Genomic DNA, 17,093 nt, shown 5'->3' with positions numbered 1-17,093 from the left:
TCATGAAATAGGTTGATAGAAAATATGAAAATTGTGACTAATCGAGATAAATTTTGTTCAGTGAACATCAGAACAGACATTCATATTGATAAAGTACGATTGCGACTTCTTGATAATTCCTAGAAAACTGAGGACAAAAGCACTATACAGATCGAAGGATCATTCATATCTCCATTTGATTCAGTCATATCTAATGCACTAAAAGGTGATAACAGAATCGCAAGGTAAAAGTCAAATTCTCATTGCAGGTTTTCAGGTTTCAGATGATCATCCCTAGGAAGTGGTCTACAAACTATCGCGCAGTTTGTATACACTTTTCTGGCACCGGTGATCAAGTAATTCCCATTGTATAGTAGCGTTATGTTCCTAGAACTATTATAGGAGGAGAGTTTTTCTCGCCAGTAGTTTAATAAAGGACGGAATAGCGTCCATCATCTTGATGCATCCGTTTTACTCTAAGCGCAAACCCGATGAGCAACAGTTAGTCTGTTGATATCTTCTAATTAATTTTTAAACTTGTTTATTGTCGAATCAAAGTTTGTTATGTAATTAAGCCAAGCCAAATGCTATCGAAATATCAAAAGTGTGGTCTCCTTTCCATTCATACTATTTTGATTTGACTATTTACTCTGTTCCGCTTTCATGTTGGTTTTAGGTTTTATGTTGTATAGCTCACTAACAGTCTTCAATAGTAGGGATAAGGACTCAATCCATCTTTAGTGATACTTGCAATGTGTAGTATTATGAAGATCTAATGTCGCGTCAAAGGTTTCAGTAGATTCTGATATTACGTTTCCTGGTAGAGGATCCCAGTAATTCACTAATTGGTGAGAGAAACGAAACTCCAGAAGTAAACGATTTGATATCAGTCTTTGAATCTCTCACAGTGTCCTTTCAAAAGATCAGTCCTAGACAGAAGGAAAAAATAAGACATTAATACCAAAATCATCGTTCGGTATGCGGGAAGCCATTATTGAATCACTCCTTAACGTGCGGTAAGATGACGGAAGCAGATCGGAGCGTCTGTCTGTCTTAGTCTCCATAAGATAGACCAGATGAGCGTTTAATTGTTACGGGGCATCGCGGTTAAACTCCTCCTACCTTATCCCCTACCTACTCAAAATAAGGACTAGCTGTTTGAATCTCATATTCTATCTGCGTCCTCACAAAAGTCGAATATGACGCCCTTAACATTTCTTCACCGGAGTAACGGAATTGACGTACGAGTAGACCATAAGACACTTAAGCCTTTTGTAGCGGAAGCCTTACAGTTACTCATAGTTTTAAGATCGTTGCTCATTATGGCGTCTGGATCTTTATAGTCTATTGCGTTTGGTAACACAGTCTCACTTTGTGTGTAGTGACACAAATTGTCGCAGTTATTTATCTGCATCACCACACTGTTGTTAGAGTTAACTTCTAGTGACCACCTGTAGATCCATTCACTCAGTGAATTACGGTCATCCTGTAATGTTATTCCATCTGACATACTGTGTATGGGTCTCCAAATCTTTATTTCATTTGCAAAGAGTAGGACAGCTGACTTTGCAATAGTTGGTAGGTTATTTACGTAAAGTAAAACTGAAGAGGTCCGGGGATTGTATCTCGAGTAACTCCACAGTTTACAGATCCCACATTGATAAGGCCCCATTTACCCGTACCTGTTGTCTCCTATCATTGAGAAATTCAATTACCTAGACTTTCTTCTGTCATATTTGTCTCCAAAATATCATTCACCCGACCGCTAAAACCTGTTAGTAACGCCAACGTTCAACTATGTGTTTAGACTCAATGATGATAGTTCAGTTAGTGATCACTTATTAGTACAACGGCTTCGATAGCCTGGATATGACTTATTAATATCATCTTAGGGACTTTCACACTATGCATTATTTTCCGACTCAAGGACTTCGTGAAAAAAGCGGAGATGGTAGTTTATGACATGGTGTCGTGGTATGAATGATTGGTGTATGGATCTGCAATTTGTCAGTACATCACGAATTGCTGACTGAAGTAGTTAGTGCGTCAACCACTTTTATCTCAAGAGCTTCACTAGCCCTAGTTGGTTGGTATCTGATGGAACTTCCACGCGGTCTCGGGAATTTTGCTTAGTTTTCTTCCGGCCTACATAACTTGTGGCATAGGGAGGTTGTCAGTGTTTCTATCGGAACATGAGTATATTACATATGATTCCGCTCTATTTTATTTTGCCACTTTAAAGCGTGTCATATGTAAGTAGATAGACAGATAGATTACTTAGTCATAAATATATTTTAAAAATTTCTTGCTTACAGTGGGACCACCGAATAACTAATTCTGTCGTTAGACAGAACACTAGAAAAATCTATAAAAACGGTTAAAGGGGCTGTGAATCTTCGTCGACTTACGTGGTTGATACATTTTGTTATGTGTCCTCCGCCACGATCTACCTTGACACGCCATCCTAGTTGGATAGGATAAGGTTCGAAGGAAGCCAGGAGCGTCGAAAGCAGGGTATTACACTAGTTCATGAGACCACTGGTTATTGGACATCCGTAGCGGTAGGTGCAGATTATATGACTAATGTCTTCACGATAACCACGATTAGCAGTTAAATATATTGTGTGATGTTTTAGAACCAGTCGTAGTAGCAGATGTATTCACTCCTTATCTCAGACTGTGAATTTTAATAGTCCTCCACACATACTTTTTCAAACGCCGATGTCTAGTTTCCTCAATTATCATTGATACGGCTACTATTTTGACCTCCTAATTTCATCTTGCTTTCCTGATTGGGCGCCACAACTTGGGGTAGTGCTCATTTGAGCTAGACTGTATTTTGATCATGGCTAATGACCCTTCGGTTAGAGTCCTACAGGTCGAACAACCGAGTGAGATATCAGATATGGATCCGATTGGGAGCCATCTTATTAAGCACCAACTTTTACAGTTTAACTTTTTATTTCATGACCCTACTCTCATTTCTTCACAATGTCATTTCACGTGTTGTTCATTTTCATGTCATGGTGGGCCAGAAATTGTATGTTTTACAAATAAACATGTTCCTTTTGCCATGTTTTAGGATGGATTTCATTGACAAGTTGTTTTCTGCTACTTTTATGCTCCTAGAGGTTCTGGTCTGAATTCTGTTTCTGACCTTTTCATCATGGGTGGAGCTTTGATTATGGAATGCAGCGCATTGCTAAAATGGTGTGAACATAATGGCTACGGACCGTTTGCACTTCACGGAATTTCAATGGGTGGTTATGTAAGTTGTTCTACCAACTGTTGGGCATAGTTTCAATTTTTGCTCTAACATGTATAAAAGTTCAAACTTCACGTTGTACCCCGTACATTACAATATGTAGTTAATCCCACTTTTGTATCTTTATAGTTTTTGCTTCTGTTTGATGAATCCTTTAATCAAAGGGGATTTATTGAATACGATTTGAATATAGTAATGAATTGAAAATACTTCTCAGGACTATTATTATTAAAAATTGATGTTTTGGATCTAATTAACAAGTTTTTGATGATTGTATTATTCGAAGATTTGAATGTGAATACTATTATTCAATTGGGATTTTTGAAATATTTTTACAATAAATGGATGAGTGACTTTTTAGCTCGTATATAAGCAATCATGTTTTATTAATTTGAGCTACTAGTTAACTGTTGCCTCTTCTGGAGTTCTCTCTTTCTAGTCAAAAACTGCTTTTTACAATGACTGATTGGAGTATCACAATGTACTTTCAAAAATAGTACCCACTTCTTACCATATCTACAGCAGCAAAACTAAAAATCTTTAGAGCAAGTGCTACTGTGGTGTGGTCTACTTATATCCATATAAGTAGTATATGGTGTGGGTCAGACATAGAATGTATTTTGGCAGAAGACCGATGAGGAAAGAACTGAAATGAAACGCAAACGTCTGGAAAATGCATGAGCAATGGAATAAGAGAAGAAACAGTGGAGATTGAAACAATTAGTTGTTAATTTGCAAATTGACTGTTCATTGTTTGGTAATCAGAATTTATTGAGATAGTCTGTAATCTTTGCTTAAATACATTCGATTGTCCCCAACTAGTGTTTTGTTCACTACATTACTAAACTGTTATTTCTAAATGGTCGTCTATCACAGACCTTAAGACGCCGCTGCGGGTCTGGAGTTGGCCTATCCACACTAACCCAACTATTTTTCGAATGTCACCCTGTGAATTTTGAATTTTAAAATTATTGCATATATTATATTACTCAGTTTTGATTCTCTTCAAACTATATTCTTTGTGTGTAGTTTGTTTCCCTTTGGCCGGTATTAATGTTGTGGCTTTTTTAGAGTGTTTACCTTTTCCTGTTGTAGTGTAAGATTTGACAACAAAGGCTAATGCACGTTGGTTTTAAGTCCTACTTCAAAACTGACTACATGACTACATAAGCCGAAGTGGATAACAGAGATCTCGAACTTACACGTGAATGGTTGAAAGTTAAATGCTTCTGATACCAAACCGCCTGAAGTAAATAGTTTATAAATGATGATTTGTTTTACGGAAGTCTCAATCACTAATATAAAAGTATTCAGGAGATCAGTAAGTAGTGTCTAGAAAACTCCCAAACATTTTATCATCCCTAATGTACTGATGTACCCCCAAATGCCCTGGTACGGCCAAGAGTGGGGAGAGTCCGCTCTCCCTCTCGAAATGCTCTCATATGGCCACGCGAATATATAGCCTCTGCCAGGGAAGTCCTACTCACTGCCTTCTCGCACCAGGGTGTTGTTTACGAAATTGAGAGGACGAAAAGCGAATGTCCGGCGCTGTAACTGGGTTGGTGGACACGGAGGCTCCACCTAGGGGAATCGGTGAACCCTGATTCCAAACTAATGGTGCACATGGGCTCCAGTATCCTGAGGAAACAAATGGCGTACGAACCAATCGTTGGTCACCGGCTACCATGGGACTGCATCTCCTCACGATGCTCCACTGTCTTGTGGACTAAACCTTCAGGTCAAAGGCTCGGGGTGTGGCCCCCTAAGAAAACCACCTGCTTAATTCTGGGCACCTGGGCAGTATCACAGCCCTCACACAAATCAAATGAGATTTGTGTGGCGCATATGTATCTGGTGCCTCTTCGTACCAATATTTATGTGTTCAAATAAAATAAATAAATAAAATAATGTACTAATGTACTCTTTAAGTGTAATACTTGGTGACTTAAAAGTTCAAAGAGAAATAAATCTTATCTATTTATTAATACTACATAAAATTGGTAGTAATTAATAGTATTGGTTTTATTAATTTTTTTCAAAACTCAACCTACCTAATATTAAAACTAACGCTGATTAAAATTAATAAGGTTAAGGATATTGTTGTCAAGCACCGACTTTCTCTATTTAAAGACATAAATATTGGTACAATGCGGCACCAGATATATATGCGACACAAAAAAATATCATTTCATTTAATTGTGTGAGCGTTATGATACTGTCCGGGTGCCCAGACCGAAGCAGGTAGTTTTCTTAGGAGGCCACACCCGGAGCTTTTGACCTAAAGGCCTAATCCACAAGGCAGTGAAGCATCGTAAAGAGATGCAGTCCCATGGTAACTGGTGACCGATGATTGGTTCATACGCCATTTGTTCACTCAGGATGCTGAAGCCCATGTGCACTATTGGTTTGGAATTAGGGTTTACCGATTCCCCTAGGTGAAGCCTCCGTGTCCACCAACCCAGTTACAGCGCCGGACATTCGCTTTTCGTCCTCTCAATTTCGTAAACAACACCCTGGTGCGAGAAGGCAGTGAGTAGGACTTCTCTGGCAGATGCTGTATGCGCGTGGCCGTGTGAGAGCATTTCGAGAGAGAAGACAGGCCCTCCCCACTCCCGGCCGTCAGGGCTAAGCTCTGACATGTGTTTACAGAAGTATAAAAACTGACTCTTCCCATCTAAAACTAAATTTTAGCAGCCCTGAAGAACTTCAAATTTCTTTAAAATTTCATGCAATAAATCTCAAAAGTGACAGAATTTAGAAAGTGAAAATCACCTCAATTCCTATTGCTATAGTTAACATATCTATTTACGGCCACTTAAAGTTTTCATCGTCAAATACTAAAGTAGAAGTTTGTTGAATTTTTCTGTTGTTCTCGAGGTGAAATATTCATCAGTTAAATTTAGCTCTTGGTGAACAATATTTACAAATTGTTTATATGGTGTACTTTAAAAAGGATTGTTAAGCTAAACTATCATTTTGTTATGACGACCAGTCGATTTTATGCTTCCTAATCTACATATTGTTAAAATGAGGATTATATCCATGAGACATACAGTTTAATAGTATATTTCTAGTTGTACTTTCTTTGTACACCTTAGTTTGGTGCTTAAATTTAAAACCTGTATATCTATATGTTTTAATTTACCAGATGTCAGCCCTATGTGCAACCGTTTGGCCGAAACCTATTTCACTAATTCCTTGTTTGTCTTGGACTTCAGCATCATGCGTGTTTTTGGAGGTTCGTTTTGTAAAATTTTCTGTCATAATATCCTCAATAAATTTGTTTTATTTTAGAAATTAATGGTCCAAGTGTCGAAATCACGATCACATATTCACACTTAAAACAGCTTGGTTTAACTTCTACAACCGTATGGTGTAATTTATTAAAACCTAAAAAGCACGGCTGTTTTAATAATAACCTAGGAATTTGCTGAAGTTGCCGATTCGCATTAAAGTTAATCATTACAGTGTAAAAAAGCGAAAAAGAAGAGGACTTCGTAGCTAGTCATAAACTTTGAGCCCCTTTAATACTCACAACATAACGATTGAAATTTAGTTTCTGCAACTTACAGTGGACTTAAAAACCATTTTTCTCATATGATACAGCCGCCTTTTACTCGTTTTAAAACTGTTGACTTTCTTTGGGGACATTTTTAATTTGAAAATGATATGATTCTATGTTATCGGTTAGCATTGACTACTATTCGCTTTCAGCATACTTTGGGGAATCCTTGATTCTATTCAAACGTAGCTTTTCTTTGTGTTTATTCTTTATAGACTCGCGCTAAAATAAACACTACTAGCTATTATTAATTAAAACGGTGTGCATAAATGTACAATGAAACATCAGTTCGATTCATTACGTAGCCACTTACAAGCTCCAATGCTTGATATTTGTTTTCGGGACTAGTTTAGTTTAATTTTTAATTCTTTGCTCAAGCAAGCTACCAAGTCATAAGGTCTGCATCAATAACTTTAATTTTTAAAAAAAAGATTTCGACATGTCGTTTTCACTCACTTATTTCCCTTAACTTAGAGTGTGATATTCAAAGGTTTGGACTCACGCATCTAAAATTATAATTCCTACTGTTTGTTTCACTCACCTAATACAATAATACTTGTGGGCTAAGTATCGTTTCTTCATGCTTAACATATTTATGAACCATCTAGTTAGCACACTTCTGCATCATAAATTAAAAAAGCCTCTCTCTTAACTATTACATCACATTTACCCCCAACAAATTTTTATCTTATGGTTTAAAACATGCGAGATTGGATATGTAAAATATACTTATTGTCCTCGTATATGTAACTTCCTAACAACCTTTACTACACCAAAACAGCTGTCTAAGAAAAAGTTTTCCTATTATCGTGTTAGTTATCGTTGTGCATATATTGTACAACTAATGTAAGTTGATAAATCGCAAAGATAATTTTCTTACTTATTTACTATATTTCACTAAAAACCAACGTACTAAAATTGATACAACTTTTCAAATTAATAAAGTGTCTGTGCTCCTTATTCACCGGAGAAACCATCTATTATAATTTATTACTATGTATTCATCTTGTCCGCAGATGTTAGTTAAGACGAATCAGAATACCTTGTAAAACCCAGTTCCAATATAAGGCTATTGATCACATCAAGAAAGTATAATGATAGGCGCTGTTTTGAAAGAAGATTTCAGAAAGCTTCCGAAATACGTACGTTGTTGCAGAGTCAGCTAATCTTTTATGTTTTATCGTTTGATCAATTCACCTAATCGTTTATTGTATAGTATTTCGAATTATTTGTCATCTTTAGTATTATAACAGTCCCACGTACAATATACTTCTGTACTATAAAATTACTATTTTCCACTCCAAATTATTTTTATGATAATAAGGTTTTTAAACTTACTATTACGTGCGATTGTACACTATTCATTACATGAAATACTTTTTATATCAAGAAAAAACTGGTAAATTAAGTATGATATGATTTTTCAACTTTCACTCACTTTATTTCTATTATCTTTAAATGTAACAAAAAGCACAATGTTTCAGTGTAATTCGTTACTGTATAGTGGTGATTGAATGAAGTTGACAGGAAACCCTGGACATAGTTTTGGTGTTATTTACATCTCATGTTACACGCAATATTGAGTCACTTAGGTTAGTTGGGACATTGAAACTTGATCAGTGAAACTCGATGAGCACTAAGAAGGACTTGACGTACATAACATTGGTTACCACTGAATAGTCAGTCAACGGTTTTCTGTCATTATTTTAAGAAGATAGTGCAAATAAGTTGGCAAGCGAAAATAAAACATTGAACATAAACTAAAAGTTCGGCATTATATATATATATATATATATATATATATATATATATATATATTGGTAAACAATTGTTTGTAGCCATTCAATACTAAAATATTTATTTTATTGTTGATTGGGACTGACAGGGAATTGAACAACGATGTCTTTTTTTGACTTTACTTCTTCCTACATGGAAATAGTACCCATTGTATATTTATCGATATGTTCCAATATCTTTTCTTCTATTTTAATAGGGTATTCTATCGAATACAGTAAATTGGTCTGTATTAACAAAACAATATTATTCTGATTCTGCATATTCTGATGTAATCCGACCTCAGATTCAACCAGCTGTCCCAGAATTCTGTAAAGTAACTGATGAAACTTCTAATGATACTTTGGGTAAAAGGAAATTGTTTCGTTTTCTGTGTGTAACATGATCATCTAATTGCATATTATACCTAAATACTGTTTCATGATGAATTTCGGAATTTCTGTTTACTACACTTAAATCGTAAAATTATATCAGTTAAGCTGTTTGAAATGTTATTATCTACTTATTTTAAGGTATTGACCAACTTGATATGTGACGATTAGATTATAATGAATGAAAATATGCATAAAATCATCAAACTAGAACACGATATTTACTTTTAAAATCATGGCCTTTATTTAGGATTTTTACACATGTAATAGTTTCAAATAGTGTATATTGCAGTGTGAATATTGTTTTTAAATATGTTGAATTATTTATATGGTTCCAAGGTAAAAGTCTTGTCTAATAATGCACATTATCATTCTTAATAACAATGGTAAAAGAAAAGGAGTAGAACTTGATCGATAGCATCCGATCAGCACTAAGAAGGACTTGACACGCATGACATTGATCACCACCCAGTGATCAATCAATTAAGATTACATCTCAGTCCTACAGGAGGTCGGTCGCGGCCCGAATAGCTAGGTGGTAACGTCTCTGACTGTGAAGCTGAGTGACACGGGATGGAATCCGTCAGGGAGCACCAGTTCCCTCAAGATTACAGGTGCACCTTGCTGACAAGTGCCAAGTAGCACGAATCCCGGGTCCAGGGTTTCCTGTTGACCACCTCCAACCACCATCTTATCTCAACATAGTGCACGCAGTGTCGAGCCACCTAGACTAGTGGCCACATTGCAACTTGATCGATAGCATTCGATCAGCACTAAGAAGGACTTGACACGCATGACATTGATCATCACCCAGTGATCAATCAATTGTGAGTAGAATTAAAGTACACATGAAAAGATGTATCATTGTATGAACTATATCGACTAGCTTTATCCAAATATCTTGCAGCGATTTTCGGTAAGAATCTGTAATGATATACTTCATAGTCATTAACGCCTATCACTAAATTATGTCTAATGCTCTGAACAAAGTTTCAGTTTTGAAATTCTAACAGTTAATTATTCACTTTTGTAGTTAATGAGTTAACTAATCAGGTGTTTAATTAAATGCTATCTGTTGCACCTAGATAATGTTGGTGCAAATTTCAAATAGACCATGACTTCCTTTACGATAGCATATGCATTTTGTTGACGGATTTTCTTAATGTTATACAATACTCTTCAAATCTTTAGCTCAGTTTGGTTGTATTCATGTTGTATACTAATCAGTCGCTACTGTTTTATCTGACAGCCGCCTCTTCTACGTTTGAGGTTGTCGTTGATGCTATTTACTTGTCGACTCTCTTGAGCAACACCAGGCAACTATTCAGACTAATAAAAGAAACCGGAATTAAGAAGTCAAGTGTAAGTGAGACAATCTCCGAAAAAGACGGAACCCTTATCTGCTCTCAACCTAAACGTTTAGAACGATGGGCGGAACACTTTAAGGAGCAGTTTAGCTGGCCTTCAGCTACTGCACAACTACCCACTATTCCCAGAAAACCTGAATGGAACATTGAGGTAGGCCCCCCGACCCTACTTGAAGTTCAAAAGGCTATAAGTAATCTGAAACGAGGAAAAGCAGCTGGTCCTGATGGATTGGCTCCAGAGGTCTTTAAATATGGTGGTCCAATTTTAGCGATTAGGTTGACTAATATTCTGGCTAAAATCTGGGAGACGGATGTAATCCCATCCGACTGGTCACAATCACTGATTGTCCCAATATATAAAAAGGGGTCAAAATCATCCTGCGATAACCATAGAGGGATTAGTCTGACTAACATAGCATCTAAAATACTAGCCTCAATAATTATCGGGCGCCTAACTAAGACTCGTGAACTGCAAACACGAGAAAATCAGGCTGGCTTCAGACCTGGTCGTGGCTGTATCGACCACATATTCACCATTCGTCAAGTTTTAGAGCACAGACACGCTTATCGGCGTCCGACAATGATAGTTTTTCTTGACTTGAAAGCAGCATTTGACTCTGTAGACCGAGAGGTTCTGTGGCAGTGTCTGTCATTGAAAGGTGTACCTGAGAAGTACATAAACCTTGTGAAGGCTCTTTACTCGAACACTATTAGTCGAGTAAGAGCTTATGGCGAACTGTCATATGATTTTACAACCTCAAGTGGTGTCCGTCAAGGCTGTCCACTATCCCCATTTTTGTTTAACTTCATTATAGACCTGTTGCTGCAAATAACACTCTCTTCGACTGAATCTACAGGAATTGATCTCCTACCAGGGGGACCACTAAGCGACTTAGAATACGCAGATGACATAGTCCTGTTTGGTGAAGACGCTGGCAAAATGCAGAGTCTTCTGTTGGAACTCAGTAATAATGCCAGGATGTTTGGGATGCGTTTCTCCCTATCTAAATGTAAATTGTTACTCCAGGACTGGCCTGCGTCAACACCCGAACTAAGGATAGGGAGTGAAGTAGTCGAACGCGTCGACAACTTCACTTATCTTGGAAGTCTGATCAGCCCTAATGGGTTGGTGTCTGACGAAATCTCTGCACGGATTCAAAAAGCTCGTTTGGCTTTTGCCAACTTACGTCACCTATGGCGTAGACGAGATATCCGTCTATCAATTAAGGGACGAGTATACTGCGCATCAGTTCGTTCTGTTCTACTTTACGGCTGTGAAACATGGCCATTAAGAGTAGAAGATACTCGTAGGTTACTAGTATTTGACCACAGATGCCTTAGAAATATTGCTCGCATCTGCTGGGATAACCGGGTAAGTAATAGTGAGGTTCGACGCAGGGTATTAGGGAACGATGGTAAATCAGTTGATGAGGTGATGAATCTTCATCGACTGAGATGGTTGGGCCATGTGTTACGTATGCCTGGACACCGATTACCACGACGCGCTATGATGACTAGTATTGGGGACGGTTGGAAGAGAGTTAGGGGCGGCCAAACCAAAACATGGCATCAGTGCTTGAAGTCACTAACTTCTAGTCTGAGCCATGTTGGCAGATGCAGACTACCTGGTTGGGGTCCGCGTGACTATCGTAACCAATGGTTGGAGACTCTGTGTGACATGGCTCAGAATCGATCACAATGGCGTAGGTGTATACACTCTTTATCTTCCCTTAAACCTTGAGACTAAAATTGCTTCATATCTCCCTTCCTATACTATATCCTTATATACAACCTATAATTTATATACTACTACCAACACTAAATTAACTACTATTAATCCGGTGTTGATCTTGTTGTGCTAACGAGGTATGGCAACTTGGACCGATGCATATATGTGCCTAGTCCTTCGTTGTAGCTGACTGACTGACTCTTGAGCCCACAGTCACTACTTACGCTTGATAATCGGAAACCACTGTAATTGTCTGACCCTACTGCTTGTACATGGAAACTGAAACCATTACATACCGCACAATGCAATATTAGGACATGAAAGACTGATGTAACAAAGATTTATTGACACTCTAGAAACATATTCCCAAACATCCTGAAAATCACGTCCAAAATTATATCATCATTAGACCAAAATACAATCATTTACCTATTAATTTTCACACACATTTAATAATATCACTTGGGTGGTGGGAATACAGTGTTACTGTAAAAAACACACTAAATATAGTTCACCTGGATTTATACATGGAACATGCCCTGGTACGGCCGAGGTTGGGGAAAGTCTGCTCTTCCTCTCAAAATGCTCTCACATGGCCACGCGTATATGGCCACTGTCAGGGAAGTCCTACTCACCGGCTCCTCGCGGCTGGGGTGTTGTTTACGAAATTGAGAGGACGAAAAGTGAATGTCTGGCGCTTTAACTGGGTTGGCTGATATGGAGGATCCACCTAGGGGATGTTGAAGGGACAAATGGCGTATGGACCTGTTGTTAGTCACCGGCTTCCATGGGACTGCACCTCCTAATGTTGCTCCACTGCCTTGTGGATCAAACCTTTTAGTCGGAGGCTCTGGGTGTGGCTCTCTAAGAAAACTATGTGCTTCGGCTTGGACACCCGGGCAGTATCACAGCCCACACACAAATAAAGTGACTTGTTTGGCGCATATTTATTCGGTGTCCCTTTGTGCTAATATTTATGTGCTCAAACAAATAAATAATTGTTACACTGAACGAGACTTCTCATTTGTCATATTGAAGTTCATACGGAATCGATTCAAGAAATATTGACTCCAAAATGTCACTGGATGAAGTTCGCACCTGTCACCCTGGCCGAATTTCATAATGAATTTGTCACAAAAAAATATTTACTTAATTAATATCTTATTCGTATCCCATTGTATCAATTAATTGATTGAGTGATCATATTATACTACTTAAGCGATAGTATTTAATCATTGATAAATACGAAAACTTCATTTTTGTTAACGTCTGATAGTTGGCCCACGTAACTTGGTCCTTTCTTCGTTAGAATCATTTGAATCTCATTTAGAACAATAATTTACTCCAAGTTTTGAGTGGTTCGAGTGTTCAGTGTAATAAGTCAGTGGTAACATTAACAACCATCTTATCAGATGGTAAGTTTTACACATATTTAAGGTTGAAAACACTGACACTTCTTCATCATAATTACAAATATTTTCAGACTTCATTTATAATCTATTCATGTACTTTTACTTTTTAAGAGTTTGTTTCACTTGACACCATTGAATTGACGCTTTTAAGATTTGAAGATGTGTACGTTACCTTTGATCTATGGTTAAACTCATAAGTAATCTCCGGAATAAACATAAAAGTCTTAGTATTTATCAGTGTTATATAAAGTTATGTGTTTAAAACTTCCGTTGTGTCTTCTAACTACTACTTTACATGCTTTTACAGGTGATTATCTACAAAATTCACCAAGAACACCCGTTTCAATAAACTCTTTACATTCAAAATACTCAGATCCTGTAAATGTTGCTTCTTTGGCTGCATTCTCAAAACAATCGGATTCACGTTTACATCCTATTAAAAGACATTCTTTAAAATCATCACACTCTAATTTTCAAGTTCGTGATATATTGTCTCAGTTTATTAATATGTCTAATTCAGCCTCCCAGTTATCGTCGTCCCATTCTAATACTCACAAATTTACTGTTGCTGAAAAGTTTCTTCCCAGCATTATGTAAGTTGATGTGAAATTTTAGTTTATTTTGATTTGAACAACTCATGTTGCAGTGAACGAAAACATACAAGTGGGGACAATCAAATTTGTTTCAATACAACATTGGAGAATATCTTGGTAAAATCTGAGAACCATACAGTAAATACTTCATTTGCAAAATTTCAATCAATTGTCTCAGACTTGATTGTTCCTTCGTTTCCACACCAATCACTCTCTGTTCTCGTTCTATCCTCTTCAATCTCCTTAACCTTCTGCATTTCACTTTCGGCTGGTGCTACGTAGTACTTATATCTGCCGACATCAGTAGCACATACCACAATATAAACGAACAGTATTGTTTTTAATTAGATCGTCATCAGGCTTTATTGTAATTAACAAAGATATTTATGTGAGTATATAGAAACAATAACCGATCAAAACAATTAGTGAGTCAATGATCACAATGTAATAGATTATATAACTACTCATAATAGGTAAAAAGTACAAATTGATAGTAAGAAGACAGGGATAGTGGTAATCATAGTCATAAGAGTGAGTAGATATCACTGGTCTACTAGGAGATTACAATGCAAGATTGTCTGTATAGAATGTCTTATTAACTACTCTTGTTAATCTATCATGTAGGACGTCGCCAGTCACATCCCTGTTGAATTGTGGTTTTAAAAATATAGGTTTCCTACCGGTGATTAATATTCCCAGCTTATTTATGCCAACATACATGTACGTTTTTCAAAGAAAATTCTCTGGTAATTTATTCAATATTTTGGATACTTGTAGCCTAGAATCCTTACTTGCTTGCTCAATAAAATCACTTGACCTTATGATTATTTATCAATGGTAAGTCAGTTTATCACTTATAAACGACACAGACCCTAGGAAAAGTACGTATCGGTTCATGCTTCCGCATTTCACCTTAGCATATCAAAAATTAAGATACAGGTAGAAAACCAAAGCAATGTCACTGCCAATATCAACGGTAGCTTTTGTGAGATTTATTCTTGACGTTGTTAATAATGTTCAATTACAAACTAATAATCAACATTGGTATTCAGTGAATTTGCAAGCTTTTCTATGGCTTTTCATTCTCTGTTTTCTCTGAAACTTACTTTAGTATGATAATTAGTCTATCAGTTCTCTTTCCTTTATTAAGATTTGTGAAACTTTGAGTTTATTTGTTTTTGTGTACGAGGTTCTGAAGTTTATTAGACCACTAATTGCTCGTCATCTAATTTATCTCCATAATGGAGAGAAATCCCTAATGTTTTTTTTTATTTATCCACATCGTGAAATTTTAATTATCTAAAATGTTCAATTACTACTTTCACATTTCAGGTACACTGGTTTTCCAAATTTTTTGTCTTCGTTTAATTTCAATAAAGTTTTTCGTTTTCAGTCGAATAGTTCTCGATGGCATAAACAAATCCCGTCATTTCCACGTGTGTCTTCACCAAGTGTTAGTTTTTTGCGTACAAATCTATCACCAGATCCGGAAGTTCGACAATTTCTTCGTGATCTTCTAGATTATTTTACTCATTTAGGAAATTTTTCTCCAGTAATAGATTCTCGACTTGTTCTATCTGTTGCAGCCGAATATGATGCATATGTTCCAAGAGGTAGTGTTTGTTCACTAAAAATAGTATATCCTAATGGTGAAATTCGTTTTTTGCCACAATCTGGTCATGTTGGTGCGTATGTGAAAAATTCTATTTGGACAAATGATTTCAGGTAACTTTTATAAAATCTATTTTCTTCTGATTGAACTAATAACCATACAGTAATGTTTGGTCCCATAGGATAATAATTCTATTTAATACTTCTGGAAGAAGTATCGGTCGTAATTGTAGTTACCACATATCTAGGTAGAGAAGCTTGATTTCAATGACAGTTTTAGCCAAATTTAGTATGCTAAAGTAATTAATTTTGCCATATAAGACGGAAATTACCAACAAAAAAGTAGGATATGTTAAATTCTCCAGGACAATGGACTCGACATCGGTTAAATTCAAAAGACTATTTTGGCTTCTCGGAAATATTTGTATGTGAAAAAATATGAATGATAAATGGTTCAACAATAAATATTGTTTAACTTTAGTTAAACTCACATTCACAATGATAAACTTAACAATGATGGTTTTTAAAGCAGTTCATTTGAAAAATGACAGATCCAAAATTTCTGTCTAAGCAAAAAACCAATAGTCACATATTCAAGCTAATAGAGAGAAAGAGGGAGTTTGAATCAAAAGAGAAGAAATTGGATTAATAATGCAGTTGAGATTCACAGAAAATTTTCTGTGAATTTAGTTCCAATGCAATTTTGTATTGACGTCGTTCGAAATAATATCCTTATTTTTCTGTATACACTGTATTCTGGCCCGTTATATTACTTTAAAATTTGTGTACAACTGTGATTTTGTCCTTTAGTTTCATTCATAAACCACTTTAAATTCCTTATCTTACATTACATTGGATATAAATCCATTCAGCCCATCAATCTACTCTTGTTCCATTCATCATGATTATGATTAGGAAGTTATACGTTTGATTTTCATTTGCTGACCTTCAGGTTTAAAGTTTTTCGTACGTATTACATTTTGGGATAGTTAGGTAGTTTTTCAGTCACAAAAGTTACTCAGTGTTCAGTTCACAATTATGTATTTAATTATATATTTTTTTCATTTAAAACCACATTGTAGAAAAGCAATAAGTGATTGTTTAAATCAACAAGTACAGTTATATCACCATGAACCTGGACCATTTGGCCGAATTAACACAACTCGTAAGAATGTTCAACTTATTAAACATTAGTTTCTACATAAATTTACTATGCTGTATAGATAAAATATTACAGGTTTCTTTGTGTTATTATCGTTATTATTTCTTTATTAGTCACCTTCTGCTCTCTGTTTTCTGTACGCTGGTTTATCAGCAACTTGTTTGCTCTTCCAAAATGCTTTCACTCTTTATAGTACATAGTTTATAAATATTGTTTTACATTTGGGTTACTATTCTTACCAAAATAAA

At 36.2% G+C, this 17,093-nt stretch overlaps 1 protein-coding gene across 1 annotated transcript; it reads left to right on the top strand.

Moving 5' to 3' along the window:
* Positions 1-439: 439 nt before the first annotated feature.
* Positions 440-16,877, top strand: Smp_197480 (hypothetical protein; the record flags this gene model as incomplete). Its single annotated transcript, XM_018799461.1, has 7 exons — positions 440-480; positions 3,109-3,247; positions 6,393-6,482; positions 8,800-8,947; positions 13,787-14,072; positions 15,405-15,797; positions 16,766-16,877. 7 exons carry the CDS (start codon positions 440-442, stop codon positions 16,875-16,877), a joined length of 1,209 nt encoding a protein of 402 aa, XP_018651248.1.
* Positions 16,878-17,093: the final 216 nt, after the last annotated feature.

The sequence above is a fragment of the Schistosoma mansoni genome, chromosome 3, assembly GCF_000237925.1.
Source record: "Schistosoma mansoni strain Puerto Rico chromosome 3, complete genome".
Taxonomy (NCBI): domain Eukaryota; kingdom Metazoa; phylum Platyhelminthes; class Trematoda; order Strigeidida; family Schistosomatidae; genus Schistosoma; species Schistosoma mansoni.
This window is presented reverse-complemented; position numbering and strand designations above follow the sequence as displayed.